Source organism: Mytilus trossulus, chromosome 5 (genome assembly GCF_036588685.1).
Source record: "Mytilus trossulus isolate FHL-02 chromosome 5, PNRI_Mtr1.1.1.hap1, whole genome shotgun sequence".
NCBI lineage: Eukaryota > Metazoa > Mollusca > Bivalvia > Mytilida > Mytilidae > Mytilus > Mytilus trossulus.
In genome coordinates this window covers 82035254-82050591 of record NC_086377.1, presented here as the reverse complement: position 1 = coordinate 82050591, position 15338 = coordinate 82035254, and the positions used below count along the sequence as shown (strand labels likewise).

The following is a 15338-nucleotide window of genomic DNA, read 5'->3' as shown; positions in this document are numbered from 1 at the left end:
TTTGTTCAACCTGTTCATTTACTATTGAGGGTTATAAATCATATTTAGACGCAACACATAAAAAGTGCGCACTGGCTACGGTTACATGGAAATGTAACAAAAATAAAAATACTATTGTTACATTGGAGACTAATTGCTGGAATGCAAAGATGGGTAAGGAACCGGTTATTTCCGAATGTAACAATAATAATTGAGGCTACTATTACATTACGTTATTGCTGAGACTACTATAACATGTAGAAGTCTCAGGTTATTGTTACATGAAAAACAACAATGTACGCTAGATTTATTAAACTTATAGTTGTATTGCTTGATTCTTTCATATGTACTAAATAATACTTGTAATAATGATAGATAATACATATTATTATTCAACAAATATTGTTTAAATAGTTTTGTGTATTAATGGTTTTGATGTTCTTTAAGCTAATTCTCCAGATTAGGAGTGCCAAAGACGAAAAATATAGTACAATAGTTTCACTTTTAAGTATTTGACTGCACACCTACTCTTTTTACTGTCAGTATACTTTGAACAATGGATGAAGATATTCCTATTACCAATGTTGTGAAGGGTGAAAATTTTAAAACCTGGGATGCGTTTTAAACGAAATTGAAACTATATCAAGACACAATATTCATACAGCTATACAAACTTAGTTCTAAAACAAATTGTTACATCACAAAATCAAAGTTTGATAACTGTAACTTAAATTCTGGGAACTTATGTATGTACATGTATCCATGGAGGACGCAATGTCGTTCATCAAAAATGTGTCGGAGTTTACAATGCTTTAATAACCACTTACTGGAGTAAAGTAATTGTATGTTATAAATGTATGTATATTGTAAATATAAAATAAATGTATTATTATTTAGTACATATTACTTGTCCCATCTTACATTGCTGTTTGTCATGTAATAATAACGCAATGTAACCGTAGTCTCAATAATTATTGTTACATTCGTAATTAAGCAGGTCCTTACCCAACCATGCATTCCGGCATTTAGTCACCAATGTAACAATAATATTTTTATTATTGTTACATTTCCATGTAACCGTAGCCAGTGCCTAAAAAGTCACCAAAAAAGGTATCGCATGAGAAAAGTTAAAAAACAACCAACGAAAGTAAAACAGTTGAGTTATATCTATTTAAATGTTTGAAATCAGAAATGAACTTTCAGATAATTTACAGCCAGCCTACAGGCTCCACGCCCACACCTGACAATTTTTTTTAAGTGCCTCCTTTTTAAGCAGGTTAAGTGCTTTCCTAAAATGAATGTGATCGTCTATAGGATTAACACTGTATAACGAAAATATTAATGTGATTTTTAATCAAATCATCCGTCCTATTTTACTTGTTTATGATCGTATCATACTATGATATATGAAAAATGAAGAAATGTTACTGACCGGTATTTTGCTATTATATTCTGAGTTGTTTTATGTATGTTCAAGGCAGAAGTAATGCAATGAATGTAATAATGCATCTTCAATCAATTGAAAAGAACGCCATGTTTACTTGGCTGTGTTGAATATCATAGCAGCTTGAATAGCCCCTATGTCCTAAATATCTATCTTTGTCGAACAACATACTAAGTAGCTAGCTCATTTAAACAAAAATGCTCGACTGTAAAATAATTGTTGAATGGAAATACTTCTAGTATATCTTTAAGAACGTTGTGCTTTGTACAAATCTCGCATGCTTGCAATGATATATATATGTATATCTTTTTTTATAGTTTTTTAATTATTCAACAAAATTTGACGTGATTTTGAATATTCTGACGTCAACATGAATTGTCTGTCTATCATTAATTCTGTGATCTATCCTTTTTCACTGTCCCGGTGCATTTACTGTCTTGACCATATTTGTATGTCTATCATTAATTCTGTGTTCTATCCTTTTTCACTCTCCCGGTGTATTTACTGTCTTGACCATATTTGTATGTCTATCATTAATTCTGTGTTCTATCCTTTTTCACTGTCCCGGTGTATTTACTATCTTGACCATATTTGTATGTCTATCATTAATTCTGTGTTCTATCCTTTTTCACTGTCCCGGTGTATTTACTGCCTTGACCATATTTGTATGTCTATCATTAATTCTGTGTTCTATCCTTTTTCACTGTCCCGGTGTATTTACTGCATTGACCATATTTGTATGTCTATCTACCTGTTAATAGATGGCAATTATATAGCATTAGTTTGTATCATTACATATTTCATTGATATTTTAGGCTCCCCGTAGAATAAGTAGTGATCAACAGAATTACGTCAGAATGTCTATGATAGTTCTAGAGGTATTATCAGGCGTTTTATACGATCGCTTATTCTTAGATACAAAGACTGGAGAAATACTTGATCGTGATAAGTTGGACATAACAGAAATGTGTAAGAAATATTGTGCTTTAAAAATAAACTTTCCAAGTCAAGGCTTTAGGAATATAGGAAAGGTTGACGAGATTTCTACCAATGAAACTACTATTGGTGACGACATTCAACGGATACGTGTGATCAGAAATGAAATGCAGCATTCTTCTGTCTTTGCATTAGATGACACACGATACAAAACACTAATCAAAATAGTTCGTGCTATGCTAACTAGATTTGATCAGTGTAACAATCCAGCAGGTGAATCCTACGTAAAACGATTAGACGAAATCATGAAAATGGAATTAGAGACCAGGAGTTTTGAAGAGATAAAAGAAAGAATGAAAGCAGGTAACTTAAGTGATAAGTGATATCTTTTTCATGTTTGAAGTACAGGAACAAATCCTAAATCTTGAAAGACAGATAACACCGCGCTCAAAAAGAAATCGATGGAAAAGAGTACAACAGTAAAATATTACTACACATAACAGTAAAACCAATGCTTTGAAGCCATAAAAAAACCGTTCCCTTTCGAGCTCGGCTATTGAACATTACGATCGGAAAACGTGAATACAAAAGTTTATCCTGTTTACAATTCCTTGTTAATAAAGGTAGATAAACTGCAACTTTCAATTAACAAGTCTCGTCAGATGATATAATACTTTTCTAAAACTATTAGAAAACTGCTTGCTTTTATACAGAAAAGAAAAATAGGAATGCAAGTATACAAAACCAAATATATCAACCCCGAATTTAGAACACCTAACCATTTGTATGCATGATGTGCTTGTCATTTGTGTGACGTTTTGTATAATATGTGTAGATAGTGTCCATTACATTACCTCCTAATCAAAACAAATGTTTTTAAACAGCTATTAGATATATCTAGACTTAAAAATGTCAAAGTGAAAACAAATCGATATTTACGACTTGTGTTTTATACCTTGTTGATCTATTTTACATATTTTGAATTATTGTATTGTATCTTTCGACGTAAATATGCTTCAGACATGTATATTATGTATACGATTTAACTGTAGTTCAACATCATTTAGATGCATACAAAATATGACAACATCCGGAAAAATCAAACAAATACTTAAACCAAGTCTGCATCATCAATTCTAACTTAAAATGATTAATAATACATCCAACAAATCATCTGGATAAAGCGAGCACAACTAAGTTATTCTTCATGTTAAGGTAAACGAATGTTGCTCTAATTAGGTACATTATATTATCTCAGTATCGGATGCAAACACGTTTTCCAAATGATTTTTTGACAGAATTTCTTTTAAATTTTTCAGAATTCATGGAAAAGATTCATGCAGTTTTTCGATAATGTGGTATCTGATGCTTTGAACGATATTTGTTAACTCATTTTTGTATTCACCATTTGCGGTCAATGGGATATTGAATATTGAATATGTGAAAAATTGGCGTATTGGAAAAATGTAATGAACTACTCAAACTATAATTGACTAATTAAATTGACAAAAAAGTCAATGGTAAACAATAAATATAAACAATAAGATGCGGTTTGAAAACTCTCCATTCGAGTTCCAATGTAATAAAAGTTAACTATAGGTCAAAATACGAAGCCTCGGCGCACACCAATCAGCAAACTATAAATTCTAGTGTAAAACCATTCATACAGGACGACCGAGGTCTTATAACAGAGTAACACATATGAACCAAACCAACAAACCACATCTGTGGAATAATAGGTTACTGACTTAGGACAAGCGCATACAAATGTAGAATGTGTTTGATATTATTATAACTAGTATTTCAAGTTAAAACAAGGTTGTTAATCATAAAGTTAAATCATCAATATGTTTTATCATTAAAAGAAAGCTTCGTGTCGAAAGTTGTGAAATCAAGGTCACATTTTTAGAACAGTTCATTAAAGAATAAGTGTCTAGCTGGCTTGTTTTGTCATTTTCATAAGGTGAGCGTACTGATATAATACCAGTTAGACACCATTTGAAGCAATAATTTCAATGTCCAACATTCTTGACATATTGACCAAATTACTTATTAACTTCAGTTTTACATATTTAATCAATCAATCAATCAAAATTGTGTCATTTCAACACAAAGTAATCAATATACTTTGCGTTGAAATGACACAATGTTGATTGATTGAATGATTGATTGTTAATTGCTAAACGTACGGTGGCAAATGTTTCATGAATGTTCAGGAAAAAACAAAATAACAATGAATACCACCACAGCTCCTGTAATAGAAGCCGTCTGGGATTAAGGTCAGAGAAATTTACCGGTAAGGGTGTGTATGATACTGGTAAAGATGGTTTACAAACAATAACATAACAATTTATTCAACTAAACATAGATTAAGGGATTAAGGTAAGTGAAATTTAGACAGCCACTGGACATTACCTGTATAGGTGTGTATGATACTGGTAAGATGATTTATGAACAATAAAATAACAATGTATTCCACTATACTTTACTATACTAGACGAAGACTTTGCAAATTACAAGATCATTATTCATATTTATTTATATAGTTATCATTAGATTGCATCCTTTCTTAGCAGTGATAGATAAAGTTTAAAATCCTTGTTCCCCCAACTTTTCTTACTTATTTGTTGAATGACTACGTGGAAATTCCGCGAAATTATCTAGTCTGAAACTGCCTTTTATCTCACCAGGCCAAGAAGGCCAAATTTACTGGGCTACAACCATCATTCGGGTATCTAGTTTAAAAAATAAAAGTTTCCAATGACCCAACCAAGATGGCCGAAATGGCTAAACTAGTCTAATGGGTAGTAAAATACAAGGTTAGACTATTAATTTGAGAACCGTTATAAAAAGAGAAAATCTGACAAGAACTGTTTAGAATGTTAAGCTTTATCAATTGTCACAACTGTCAGACGACTTCCGTTAGAAGTTGTTGCACTTAAAACAATGATATATGTTTCCATTTGTTTGTCATGTTTTCTTTTTATCTTGAAAACTATAAAAGATAGAGAGAAACTTTAAATAGCAAAAATGATAAGCACAACATGTTCTACAAATAATTCTAAAAAGGTCAAAATTGTCAGTCGACTACTTATTCGAGTTATCTTAAAAGTCATAAGAGATAGACAAATGATAGATAGAAATTGAAATAAGCGAAAATTATCTAAAGTCTAGCACTGGAGATGCAAAGTCTAGTGCTATAGATATACATGCATAATGCATCTGTTCTATCAATTTTACTAGCCGTTGGGTTATCTTTTTTTTCAAGTATTTGAAAGTGTTTGAGATAATATCAAGTATCAAAAACGTTCGTCGACGCAACTCCCAGCATATGTTGGGCCTGTTCAAAATCAGGCTATGTACACCATGTGTTTGTTGGTGTTTTACCTTAATATTTTTAAAATTTTGCATGATTTTGCCTTCAAACCTTTCTAATTGAGTGTCACTGATATTTTTTGGTAAACGAACACAATGGCGTACACAATGATAAGCCTGGATTCTTTTACGAGGTGTTTTTCTGTGTTGCACGTCTGTTTTTTTTATTCAAGAGAAGTCGAGTTTGTAAATTCAAAATGTCATTTTTTATTGGCTGTTCTACTAAATGTAATTTTTCATTTCATCACCAATATCAATATTTGATAGTTATTCATTATACCCCCGCTTTAAAAAAAGGGGGGTATACTGTTTTACCTCTGTCTGTCCTTCCGTCAGTCCGTCCGTCCCATGAATATTTTTTGTCGCATTTTTCTCAGGAACTACAATACAAGGATTTCTGAAATTTGGTTTCAGGGTTTATCTAAGTCAGCTATACCGTGTGATGCGTTTTCAGATTGATCACTCGACAACTTCCTGTTTACCAAACACTTGTATGATTTTACACATGATAGCCAAGTTAAAAATTTTCGTCACATTTTTCTCAGGAACTACAATACAAGGATTTCTGAAATTTGGTTTCAGGATTTATATAAGTCAGCTAAACCGTGTGATGCGTTTTCAGATTCATCACTCGACAACTTCCTGTTTACCGAACACTTGCATATTTTTACATTATTATTATTATCCACTTGCGGCGGGGGTATCATCAGTGAGCAGTAGCTCGCAGTTTCACCTGTTTTTGTTCAACTGATTCGTTTATTCATTTATCAGCTATTTTTATTGGTACTGTGTGAACATGTGAATGTTTATATATTCTATAATATTGTTAGAAAAGGTGTTGCAACAGTTATAACAATACCATAATAATAATATCATACATAATATATTTCTTCTTGTATTTAATCATTCCAAACGTGTAAATAAAAGTCCTTAGCTAGATTTAGTGACTATACACATATCTTGAAAAATTAAGATTTACAAATTTAACATGTCATGATACCATTGTATTTTTTGTTTGTTTTTTGTTTTGTTATTTTATCACTATTTGTTTAAGTAGTGTCTTCTACTTATTTATATCTGTATGAACTTTTGATGAGTACTTATGTAAAATAAAAATATATAAATGTTCTTGTTCTAATTTATTGGCCAACAAATCACAGCAACATCGACACGTTGATCCTGACAGAACAACCTATCACAGCAACATCGACACTTTGAACCTGACAGACAAATCTATCACAGCAACATCGACACGTTGAACCTGACAGGACAACCTATCACAGCAACATCGACACGTTGAACCTGACAGACCAACCAATCACAACAACATCGACACGTTGAACCTGACAGACCAACCAATCACAACAACATCGACACGTTGAACCTGACAGGCCAACCTATCATATCAACATCGACACGTTGAACCTGACAGACAAATCTATCACAGCAACATCGACACGTTGAACCTGACAGGACAACCTATCAGAGCAACATCGACACGTTGAACCTGACAGGCCAATCTATCACAGCAACATCGACACGTTGAACCTGACAGGACAACCTATCACAGCAACATCGACACGTTGAACCTGACAGACAACCTATCACAGCAACATCGACACGTTGAACCTGACAGGCCAACCTATCACAGCAACATCGACACGTTGAACCTGACAGACCAACCAATCACAACAACATCGACACGTAGAACCTGACAGACCAACCTATCACAGCAACATCGACACATTGAACCTGACAGGCCAACCTATCACAGCAACATCGACACGTTGAACCTGACAGACAACCTATCACAGCAACATCGACACGTTGAACCTGACAGACCAACCAATCGCAACAACATCGACACGTTGAACCTGACAGGCCAACCTATCACAACAACATCGACACGTTGAATCTGACGGGCCAACCTATTACGGCAATATCGACACGTTGAACCTGACAGACCAACCAATCACTGCAACATTGACGCGTTGAACCTGACAGGCCAACCTATCAAAGCAACATCGACACGTTGAACCTGAAAGGCCAACCAATCACAACAACATTGACACGTTGAACCTGACAGGCCAACTTATCACAGCAACATCGACACGTTGAAGCTGACATGCCAACCTATCACAGCAACATCGACAGGTTGAACCTGACAGGCCAACCAATCACAATAACATTGACACGTTGAACCTGAAAGGCCAACCAATCACAACATCGACACGTTAAACCTGACAGGCCAACCTATCACAGCAACATCGACATAAAAAAGCAGCATATTCGTACATATAAAATAATGAGTAAAATGTAAAATAACATACATACCGAACTGAAAGGAAAATTCGAATCGGAAAGTTCCTTATCAAATTGCAAAATCCGAAGCTCGAGCACTTAAAACGACGGAAAACAACTGTCATATATTCGTACTTGGTACATGCATTTCCTTCTGTAAAAGTGGTGGATTAAACCTGGCTTTAGAGCTAGCTAAACTTTTCACTTGTTTGAATTACGCATAAGATTCCATTATATTGACAACAATGTGTGAACAAAACAAACAGACATAATAGGTAAAAATGTCAAAAATAGGGGTACAGCAGTCCACAATGTGTGTTATTCTTATTCACCTTAAAAACAAAAGATGTTAAAAACGAAAAAAACAAACACAATTTCTTTGCAAATGATCGATTTCAATTTATACATAGGTGAAAGATACCAAAGACATATTCAAACTCATAAAGTCGGAGACAAGCTGACAAAGACATGGCCAAAAAAAGATGACAAAAAGTCAAACAACAGTATACAAAACACAACATAGAAAACAAGACTGAGCAACACAAAGCCTAACAAATACAGTGAAAGGAATGAACTTTGATTGAAAATCTCTCTTTTTATATGTAAGGTTAAATTGCATTGTTATGCCCCCTTCGTAGCTGAGTGAGCATTACGTTTTGCCCTTGTCCGTCTGTACATCCGTATGTCTGTACGTCCCAAAGTTGGTTTCCCTTCTCTGACTTTAGTTTGCCTCTACCAAATGTTATGAAACTTATACACAATGCTCATTACCACAAAACACAGATCAAGTTTGAATTTTTGTGGCGTCACTTAAACGGTTCTAGAGTTATAACCCTTTAAAAATGAAAGAATTGCTGAATTTTTATACGCCCGTTTACGGGACGTATTATGGTATACCGTTGTCCGTCTGCCCTTCTGTCCGTCCGTCGTCAACATATCATGTCGGCCATTAACTCAAAAACGCTTTAACCAATTTGCATAAAACGTTGGTAAATTGTTTATATCTATTGACGGGAGCTCCCTATCGTTTTTTTTTATAAATTCTAGGTATTACGTTTCCGAGTTATTGGGTTTGATTCATTAAAAAAAGGGGGAGTTTCCAGTTTTCGGACAATAACTCAAGAATGCTTTCACCGTGACCAACTTGCAAGAAATGTTGGTTAATTTTTCATATCTATTGACATGAGCTCCCTTTTGATTTTTATAAATTTTAGATTTTCGGTTTCCGAGTTATGTGGTTTTATTCATAAAAAAGGGGGATTTTCCAGTTTTCGGAAAATAACCTAAAAAATGCTTTCAGCAGTTCTCATGAAACTTTAATGAATTGTTAATATCTTTTGATGTAAGCTCCCTTTAGAAGTTTATAAATTGTAGTTGTTTATAGCCTGACAACAGATTTACTCAGAAATCTTTAATTGAATATAAATTCAATTCATATGATATAAATATCAAGTTGTTGACTACATTTATTCAGAAACCTATAATATGTCAAATATTTAATTACAATCCAAATTCTGTATCAAGCTTGAATATTGTGTCCATTTTTGCCCCAACTGTTATGGGGTTGACCTCTGTGGGCGTATGCTGCACTCAGCGAAGCAGTTTACTCGTTTCTATTCTCTTACTTTAGTTTGGTTCAACCAAATGTTATGAAACTTATACACAAGGCTTATTACCACAAAATACAGATCAAATTAGAATTTTGGTTTGCGTCACTTTTACTGTTCTAAAGCACAAATGGACAAAATGCTATATTTTTGGTTTCCGTTCATTACTTTAGTTTGCCTCAACCAAATGTTCTGAAACTTATACACACTACGTTTTACCACAAAACTCATATCAAATACAACTTTGAGTAGCGTCACTTTTACCGTTCTACTATATATGACATACAAGCGGGAGCATCATCTGTGTCCCATGGACACATTCCCCATTTATTTAGAAAGGTTTAGTAAACTGTTCTTGAAAAAGAGTAGCTTGTACATAATTGACAAAGATATTCCACATGGAATAACCTGAGTAACTCACATACATCATGTTTAACAGTAATATTTCAATCATCGATTTCATTTGGAGTTTTGATAAATTCACGTCTTAGAATCATACGAAACATGGTAGTGATATATCCCGGCTACAATACAAGAATAAACAGTTATCTAATTTCCCTTTTTGGAGTCACAAATATGACACATGCCTAGACATTTTACAAGTATTTCTCCAAAGGTTGGCTTTCTATGGCCTCTCTCCCCTTCTAATAACCCTTGATCTGCACCTGACCCTAATGAATGCTTGCATCTCCTTTATATCAATGAATTCGAAATTAAGCAAAGTGTATCGATAATGTATTAATTTTCTGCTGGCTTCTTCTTTTTGCAACTTCCCCCTATGGTTAGGAGCTCATCAACTGCTTGATTATTCACAGTGGGCTTATATTACTCGGTCGAAAATAGTTAAAATCACTTTGGTATAAAACGCAATTGCGTATTTAAAAGACGATGGGCTTATATTACACAGAAGATAATACAAGTTATTCACTTTGTTATAACGTTCTACTCCGAAGTTTCCTATAGTCCAAAATCTAAAATGTTGCTGATTGACTTAATAACGATAGTAAAACCGTGGAATTGTCCTTTCTTCCTGTAAGTATGAATTATAATTGTTGATTTTGTTGCCTGTAGTTTATTACAGTTGTAGGGATTTTTCTTAATTTCTTGTGAGTCTGGGTTATAATTGTTGAGGTTGTTGCTTGTAGTTTATTGCAGTTGTAGGATTTTTTCTTTTCTTCTTGTGAGTTTTGGTTATAATTTTTGTTGTTGTTTCCTGTAGTTTCCTGTGTCTATCCCAAATTCATGTATTTAGTTTTGATGTTATATTTGTTATTCTCGTGGGATTTTGTCTGATGCTTACTCCGTTTCTATGTGTGTTACATTTCAGTGTTGTGTCGTTGTTCTCCTCTTATATTTAATGCGTTTCCCTCGGTTTTAGTTTGTTACCCCGATTTTGTTTTTTGTTCATGGATTTATGAGTTTTGAACAGCGGTATACTACTGTTGCCTTTATTAACACTTGAATATTGTTACGATCAAGTTAACCAAATTGCTTTATATTATAAGTAAAACAATATTATGTTGTCTTTAATAGTATATATTTTTATGTTTATTATAAATTAGATTCTACAAGTACGACAAAATGAACTTTACATACACACAGGAACTACAAGATAAGATGAACTTATTGTAACGGTCTTATCAACAAGTTTTTATACATTATTGACTTTGAAATATTTATGTTTGGTCTTTCCGAATGAAGGTACATCTGGAAAGCGCTTTAGCTATAACAGATGATAATTGTGTTTAAAAATGCAATACAAATCGTATTGCATTACTATTGTCATATTATTGGGATATGATATAATTGTGCGTAAAAATTAAACACACAAAAATACTTTTATCTTCGATGAAAATTCAAAATGAAAAGTTTCTTGAAAAAAAGGAAAATTAAACGTTCAAACACATCATTAGAGTTGATAACAACTGTCATAATCCTTACTTGGTACATGTATTTATTATGTATAAATTGATGTATTAAACCTGTTTTAGCTCAACCTCTCACTTGTATAAAGTAAAATAAAAAAAAAAGCACTAAACTGCGAGGAAATTCAAAACAGAAAGTTTCTTATAAACAAGGAAAAGCAAAAGCTTAAACACATCAAACGAATGGATGACAACTGTCATATTCCTTACTTATTAAGGACATTTTCTAATGAATTGACTTTTTTTAAACCGGTCGGGTGCCACATGTGAAGCAGGATCTGCCTACCCTCTTGTGAACATTTGAACACCCCAGTGTGTGGCGTGTTTTTGATGTTCAGTCTTTAGTTTTCTATGTGATGTCTTGTCTCATATTATGTGTCTGTTTGTCTTTTTCTTTTTTTAGCTACGGCGTTGTAAGTTTATTTTTTATATCTATGAGTTTGACTGTCCCTCTGGTATCATTCGCCCTCCTTTATATGGTTATGCGTTCATAAGCGCTCTGATGTCCTTGCACATATCATTGTTAATTTACTAAGGACGCATATGTTTTACCTGGGTTTTTGACCCAACTAAATGAGGAACAATGCACGACTGACCTCTACGTTTTTCCAATTAACCAAGAACACGTGTTCTTTACCGAAATGCATCATAGTTTTTCATGGATTGTTTTTTAATTGTTAATATCCACATTTAAAGTCCATGATATTGAGTAATTGTTCCATACTCTGCTTTTTCGTTTCACAGAAAAGAGTGTTTGAATTACCTGGAATATAGTCATTGCGCCTGTCCTAAGTCAGGAATCAGATGTACAGTAGTTGTCGGTTCTTTATGTAATTTATACGTGTTTCTCGTTTCTCATTAATTATATACAGTCCTTGGATGGTGTAAACTTCCCACTAACACCATACACCATAACACCATACACCATACACCATTACACCAAACACGTTGTACCATTACACCATACACGTTACACCTTTGCACCATACACCTTACACATTACACCATACACCATTACCCATTCTATCTTCACGATCCGAAATTACCCATAATGCACTTAAAATTCCAATATTAAGATTATTATTATTGTTTATGTTTACAATTTGAAAAAATAAATAAAAAGAACTTCGTTTTCAACTATTGAAATGTCGTACACCATCATTCACACCATTCCCGATCACACGTTACACAATCACACCATTCCCCATACACCATTACACCATTCCCCTTACACCATACACCATAGCACCATACACCATTACACCATTCCCCTTACACCATACACCATAGCACCATACACCTTACACCATTGCACCATGCACCATACACCATTACACCATACACGTTTTTTTGGGAAGTTTACACCATCCAAGGGCTGTAGATTAGACCGTAGCTTTTCCCGTTTGAATGGTTTTACACTAGTAATTTTAGGGCCCTTTATAGCTTGTTGTTCGATGTGAGCCCGTGCTCCGTTTTGAAGGCCGTACATTGACATATAATGGTTTACTTTTATAAAATGTTATTTGGATGGAGAGTTGTCTCATTGCCACTCAAACCACATCTTCCTATATCTATTGATATGATTGATGATTACACAAAAGTTTCAGGTATTTGTCTATAGGACATATACAACAACGAAACATTAATTAAAACTACAATAACCCATAAGACATTCCTCAGATGGTCGAGAAAATAAGAGATCGTTGAATTTTTGATACGTAAAAGTAAGACGTTTAGAGTGTGTCAAACGTCTGTTGGCGTCACTAAAATTCCCAGCTTTTCACAATATCTGAAGGTACCGTATAGCGGGTTATTTGCATGGGGTGTGAATGGTCGCCTAATTTCGCTGACAGAACAAATCGCCAAAACGCATTACAGGCAAATTAAAAGTAAAAGTGTACATGATAAATGTTTTAAATTCGCAAAAAATATTTACCCCCAAAATAGTTCGTATACCTTTTTCAATGAAGATCGCGAATTTTAACATCCGCAAAAATAACACGCTATACAGTATTGCACCTTCTTTAATGACTACAAAGTAATTTTAATCGAGATAGGGTATGAATGAATTAATTTGTTTTAAGAAATATAAACATGTTATCATCAAAAGTAAAGCCGAGCATATGGGTGTTTTTCATTTTTCAAGCCCGTACAGTTTCTTAAAATATCGTACATCTACTTTATTTGAAATTTAGTGGATACTTGACTCATTATCAATCATATCCCATCTCCTTATCGTTATATAAAACATCTCTCAGAAAGATGGGTTTTAAATAATCTTAAAAAGAAATTATCCCAGGCATAGATTACCTTAGCCGTATTTAGCACAACATTTTGGAATTTTGTCTCCTCAATGCTCTTCAACTTTGTATTTGTTTGGCTTTATAACTATTTTGATATGAGCATCACTGATGAGTCTTGTGTAGACAAAACGCGCGTCTGACGTACTAAATAATAATCCTGGTACCTTTGATGACTATTTACGCCACTGGGTCAATGCCTCTGCTGGTGGACGTTTCGTCCTCGAGGGTATCACCGGCCCAGTAGTCAGCACTTCGGTGTTCACATGAATATCAATTATGTGGTAATTGTTATAAATTTCCTGTTTAGAATCATTTGAATTTTTCGAAAAACTAAGGATTTTCTTATCCCAGGCATAGATTACCTTAGCCGTATTTGGCACAACATTTTGAAATTTTGATATGAACGTCACAGATGAGTCTTGTGTAAACGAAACGAACGTCTGGCGTACTAAATAATAATCCTGGTACCTTTGATAACTGTATAGGATATTGTGTTAAGAATTTATATATATATAAATCAAATTTCATCAAAACTGCTTAATACATTTTTTCATTCTTGTTTAGTTTTGATGACAAAATGTATAAGTCTTGTTTTTTTTCGGAATAACATTTTAATATTTTTTTACTATTTCAAACTGATACTTTGTTCTAAAGGTAATAAAGCAATATTTTCCTGACTTATTGTAAACAGCTGTAGTTTTGTTTTGTTTTCGTCTTTCTAACGTTTGTTTTGATTTCTGATGTGGATATTAGAACTTTAGGTAATTTTGACAGACTCGGATAATTGCCACTCTTGATAAAATCATTTACTTTGGTATCCATGTGTATGTCCGACAAGGACGTGATATGTTTGTTAAAAATTGCAGCGTTGGATCTAAACCTTTATATTTTTTTCATTTATTGAATACTTTTTCTTCTCGTTTCTAAATTTATTTATGCCTTTTTTTAATGTTTGTATTGTTTCACACTTAGTCTTGTTATATTTTGTCCCTTTACAAAAAAGGAACGAAAGATACCAAATGGACATTCAAACTCATAAATCTAAAACAAACTGACAACGCCATGGCTAAAAATGAAAAAGACAAACACAAAAACATTAGTACACATGACACAACATAGAAAACTAAAGAATAAACAACACGTACCCCACCAAAAACTAGGGGTGATCTCAGGTGCTCCGGAAGGGTAAGCAGATCCTGGTCCACAAGTGGCACCTGTCGTGTTGCTCATGTGATTACAAATCCGGTAAATAGTCTAATTCGGTAGGTCACATTTATGAAAGGGAATTTGATTGTAGTTACGACGTAAGGAACATATCCGATATCATTTGTGAAACGGTTATTCAATAACGGTCAACAAACTCGTGATGGCGTCCGTAAAATTTACGAAGGGATGATTTCAACTTCACCATTTGGAACTCTTGGTTTAATAGCTTGCTTGTTAGCTGTGAGCAGCAACCCTTTATCAA

The 15338-nt window shown here is 33.7% G+C and overlaps 1 protein-coding gene across 1 annotated transcript in view; it reads left to right on the top strand.

The window, feature by feature from the left end:
- LOC134718375 (uncharacterized) overlaps positions 1-6809 on the top strand; it is a 50078-nt gene extending 43269 nt beyond the window's left edge. The window contains exons 9-10 of the mRNA XM_063580873.1: positions 2239-2722; positions 3679-6809. Of these exons, the coding sequence (XP_063436943.1) occupies positions 2239-2722; positions 3679-3713 (519 nt within the window). The 3' untranslated portion in view covers positions 3714-6809. The remainder of the gene's footprint in view (positions 1-2238; positions 2723-3678) is intronic.
- The last annotated feature ends 8529 nt before the right edge of the window (positions 6810-15338 follow it).